Genomic DNA, 5,018 nt, shown 5'->3' with positions numbered 1-5,018 from the left:
ATGAAATCCACCCTCTGGATAGCAACCCGGAGTGCTCACTGATAGCATTAATTGCTGTTTCTCTAGTGTGGCATATGTTTCTCATTGAAAAGTGACATGGAGAGGTCCTCCTGGGTCACTTGGTGTGATGTTCAAGGCCATTGAGGAATGAGGTGAACTTACATTTCAATGCCCTTATTGGCTCAGTGGAGCTACACCTCATCTGGCTGGTAGTGTCATGATGCCATCCAGCCCCAGATATCAGGCCACCAGGGACAGTGTCCACTGCTGATGTCAACCACAGAGGTGACTGACTTCTGGGAAGTGCCCCTCTGGCCTGGCTGGCAGGATATAATCACTCCACCCTATCCCCAGTTATGATGATCCCCTTTCTTGTATGTCACTCCTTTTCCTCTGTTTGTAGTCCCGGCCTCCTCATTACCAGTTGTCTAACCTCCATCTGTCTGTCTGCTAGTATATCTCCAATGTGCCCCAATTTGTGTCAATATTCCCTGCTAGTCTTTACCTTTGTGTATATTACATGTTTATCTCAATTCCCCTACTGCCATCCCTATACCCTCCTTCCTATCAATATCTTCTCCAAGCTTCCCCCCCTCTACCATTCTTCTAAAAACTATAAAAGAACACATGTCCCAAAAATAGTATACTCTTCCCCTTCTACCCAAATACTACACTTCACTTCTCACTGTGCTTCTATATATTCCTCTGCTTGATCTTCCCCTTTGTGACAGTCCTATCACCCCTTTATTTCCATTTTACACAATAAGACTAGTTAGTACTTGACTGTGTAGCCCTTGTATGTTCTCCCAATTCTGCCCATGTTGCAAGTATATGATATTTCAATGCACATTGGGCATGCTACTTCCATGCAGACATCTTTGGATCATGTGAGCACATGTAGCACAGTCCACTCACTTGCACAGTAACTGCTATTATTGCGAATGCAAGACTTTATTATGAAACACCATCCCCAGCATATCTGTGTTATGTTAGCAATTACACATACCTAAGCTTCACTGACTCTCATTTTTCTACCTCAACCATGTTATTCATCATAGCACTATTACATTAGGATTCTATCTGAATACCATCCAGTCACAACTTTGGCAACAGTGATATTTTGAGATTAACATTTCAGATTACTCCTTTGAAGTGCACATTACCATGCCTGAAATGTCATTATGCAATTCCATCTTAAAAAGTAATTTTGCAGTCATTGCATGAAATGACATTTCCTGAGACAGCTGAGCAGTGACTCAGGTATAGTTCATATGTCACTGTCAAAGAGTGGTGGTCTAGCTCTTTTCAGGCAAGGAATTTCTCTATGTCTGATAAGGCAAGATAAACTAAATTTAAGACTGAAGGAATACTGGATGGGACTGGCTGAGTCTGAGGTTATGTACACAGATACAACCTTGCATTGCATACAGAATCAAGAAAGTAAAATGTCTAGTTCTACAGGATTAAGTAATACTGATTCTGGTATAATGCTATTCTGAGCTCATACCCTAGAATTAGGACTTTAGAAGTAGACCTGCCATGGGAGACACAGGGTATTTTTATATACTGACTAGCCCTTATCCTATTCTCTTACACAGGAGCTTTGTAGTGCTGCGGACAGTAAGGGCAAGCACAGGCTGCTGGGAATCTGTCAAAAGAACTACTGATGAAAATCACTTAACATTCGACTTGTAATCCAACATATTGCTATCATCCCTCCCCTATGCTAAAAGTCTTTAGGCATGCCAATCTTTTCAGCTGACTTCAATGCTTAACACACACTTCTGCAACTGGATAAAAAAAAACATGGAAACCTTACTTACTTACCACAGAGAATTTGAAAGGAAGATTTCCTACTTCCAGTGGTCCATTGCTAGAGAAAGTAAGGTAGGGTTCTTCCTTACACACCAGATAGTAGTATGAATGCTTGACAGGAAGTTCAAAGATTTGATGGAATCTAAAAATTAGTAATAAGACTGATGTGCTGAGAAAGTATGCCATCATATGAATCAAGCAGCAAACTTGTCAAAAAATCAGTTTACCTTGTTTAGTAAAGCAGTGTATAGGAGTTGTAGGCATGCAAAAACAACGTTTTGTTCTTTTCTGTCCATCTTGTGAAGGTTTTGACAAGCAGCTGAGACATACTGTTTTATGAATAGTTATTGCTCAAGAATATAACATCAGATTATATTGTATGTTTATATACTGCATGTACCTATGATGTACATCCAACTGCAATGAAAAACCTGTCCCTTTTTGTGCATAAGCTTTTGTATGCAGTTAATAGTGAGTGCAATTATTTTTCTTTTTAAGAAATCATTTATGTTCAACTGCATTTTAATATACTTTGAAATTCCATCCTTTAGTTAGGTTGACTAGTGCCAAGTGTTGTACCTCCTACTATTAAGACAATTAGTCTCTGTGCACTTAATTACTAGTTTGGCTAGTTGAATGGGGTAAACCCAGGTGAAGAAAATTCCAAGCAGACTAGCTTGGACCCAGGAAAATGCTCTGAAGGAGTAACAATAACAGCAGCTAGAAGCAGGTTACTATATTTGCTGTGAAATTTATAGACTCTTGTTCTCCAGAATAGAAAGAAAAAAAATCTGACTTTAATTAGTCATTTCTTTGCTTTATAGCTCTGTGATTTCATTTTACAGAACAATGGAAGAAAAGATCAGTGGGAACCAACTGACGGATGAAAGCCCTCAGTCTCTAGAGGAACTAAAATACTGCTTCAATGACAAAGGAGAGTTGAGACATATACACACAAGTAAGCCATATGTTTTCAACTATTTCACAAATGAACTTAACAGAAACCACCAGAGGTATCAAGTTTTGGGTGGACTTATTACTCAGCATGTCTATAGGCTCCTGCAGGAAGACTGTAAACTGAAAAGAGTTTGTATTCCAGTGATCTCAGAAACAGGGCAGGCAAGGAGCTTCTTCTTCATGAGTGAGAATGCACTAGTAAGCACTTCAAGTCTAACTGTTCTTCTTCAAGATCATGGGGTGATACGAGCTGGCCAGTGGAGCCTGAAGACGATCGTCCATGGTTGTCTAAATCACGGTACACAAATTCCATATATTCAAAAAGTGCTGAGTGAGTGTGGTGAAATTATTGTATTAAATCCCAATGAGAATTTATCTGAGATAAGTACAGATTCAGCTGAAGCAAAAAGCTATTCTGTATCAAATGATGAGCCTTTTGACAATGAAAGTAAGCTGCATGACAGAGTTAAAAACAAAAGCTTGTGTGTCTCCGCTCATTGTAGCAGCACACCAGAAGAGCACACTGTTTATGTCTGGGATCATTTCATATCTAAATGTGCTGCTAAGAATGTTGCCTTCATAGCTCATGGGTATGGTGGACTGGTGTTTGTTGAACTTTTGATCCAGCGCAAGCAGGAAGTAATGGATAGAGTGTTTGCAGTGGCATTCATTGACTCCCTGCACAATGCACAGCATCAGGGAGCTGACAATGAAATCCTTGCCTGGATAGAAAAACACTGCCAAAACTGGGTGCTGAGTCCAGAACCTGTGGACAGAGTGGTCAGCACCTTGAAAGTAGATTGTCGTCGGGTTTCTGCTGGAACAGAAAACCACGAGTTAGCTCCATGGATTTGCTTTCAGCCTGTCTTCAAATTTTTCAACAGGACTTTAAAGGCAAAAGAAGCAATGCTGTCTCGTGTTCCTGTTGTAACAAGAAGTTCTACTAGAAAAAGTATGTCCCAGCATTAGCTGTGGCTTTCTGAAAAGAAACATATTGTGCAGAAAAGTGGACATAAGCAGCTCTGGACAGACGGTACAAACGCCCCCCCCCCCTTTCATGTATTGGTTGTATATGTTGGTAATACAGAAATAGTCATGGAAGGAGTAAGAGTGTAAAATAAAAATGTGAAAATTACTGTATAAAGAGGTAGTTTTCTTTAAACCCTGTGAATACTGATAGATGTATGAAAATAATCAGAAGAAGCTTTTTGTGCTCTGGGTATAGATGAAAACATTTTCACATTCTTGGTACTCAACATACACTATGATCCACACCCCCTGCTCATGCATAGTAATATCTTCTTGTCTGCATGCAAAGTTTTATGTGCCTGCTGATTTGTAGGCCACACCTGTGACTTTTTGTTATAAACTCCTGAGTCACTTACTGCATGAATATTTTTCTCAACATCAAAATGTTAAGAAATGCTTTGTTTTAGTCTTATTAAGCTGGTAGTGATATGTGCAACTGTGATTGACTTCAGGTTACATGTAGCTGCTGACAGTTTTAGGGATTTAGCTGCAGTATTTAACAAGCTGATTGTCTGTCTTTACTGAGTAAGAAGAAGAATGAAGATAAACCGATTTTTTTTTCTTTTCCTGACTGCATTTGCAATTATATTTACAAGTGGTTCTAAGGAATGTTTTCAATCACACATGCTAAAAAGGACTGCCATCTTCATTTTCAGATTAAAAAAAATTGTACTAATGGGTGTTTTTTTTCCTAGTGTATGTAAGGCATTTTCCAGATTTTTGTGCATATATTTATGCTCCAAGCTAGGAAACATTTGGCATCCTTAAACAAACTATTGATAGACTTGTATTAAAGACCCTGCTGCCCTTGAACATATCCATCAAGAAAATCTTTGAGATTTAGTGTTCATTCTGGCTTTAATGCTCTTTGCATCCACTGTCATCTCACAATAAATGCTTTCTAGGACTTGACTTTTTCAACAGCAACACATCCTGTAGATATCCATTCAGTCCGAAATGCATTATTTTTTTTCAGTCCCACATAGACTGTCCTGGGGGTTTCTTTTTGATGCCCTAACTACTCCCTGCCCTACCTCCCACACTCATTGATTCATTGGAGGGTAACTACCCTTTTTGGACCATGACTCCCCTAAGGGAGCATTAACAAATACTGTCCTACCTAGGAAGGGCATGCATATCCCTCCCTGCTATTACATCAGTTGTCCAAGCTGCTAATCCAACCCAGGTTGACTGGACTGTTTTTAGGGCTTTATCAG

General features: G+C 39.4%; 1 protein-coding gene across 3 annotated transcripts; it reads left to right on the top strand.

Annotated features, from left to right (window-relative positions):
* The first annotated feature begins 1,791 nt into the window (after positions 1-1,791).
* On the top strand, positions 1,792-4,477 carry LOC122802106 (putative protein FAM172B). Of its 3 annotated transcripts, none has more exons than XM_044071799.1 (2): positions 1,792-1,887; positions 2,661-4,477. In XM_044071799.1, exon 2 carries the CDS (start codon positions 2,665-2,667, stop codon positions 3,739-3,741), a length of 1,077 nt encoding a protein of 358 aa, XP_043927734.1. In that variant the 5' UTR covers positions 1,792-1,887; positions 2,661-2,664; the 3' UTR covers positions 3,742-4,477. The 3 variants fall into 3 exon arrangements, with proteins under 3 accessions (XP_043927734.1, XP_043927733.1, XP_043927732.1); XM_044071798.1 differs by lacking the exon at positions 1,792-1,887 and adding an exon at positions 2,436-2,545; XM_044071797.1 differs by lacking the exon at positions 1,792-1,887 and adding an exon at positions 2,436-2,545 and having other exon boundaries at positions 2,640-4,477.
* The last annotated feature ends 541 nt before the right edge of the window (positions 4,478-5,018 follow it).

Source organism: Protopterus annectens, chromosome 5.part0 (assembly GCF_019279795.1).
Source record: "Protopterus annectens isolate FY-2018-M chromosome 5.part0, PAN1.0, whole genome shotgun sequence".
Classification (NCBI taxonomy): Eukaryota; Metazoa; Chordata; order Ceratodontiformes; family Protopteridae; genus Protopterus; species Protopterus annectens.
This window is presented reverse-complemented; position numbering and strand designations above follow the sequence as displayed.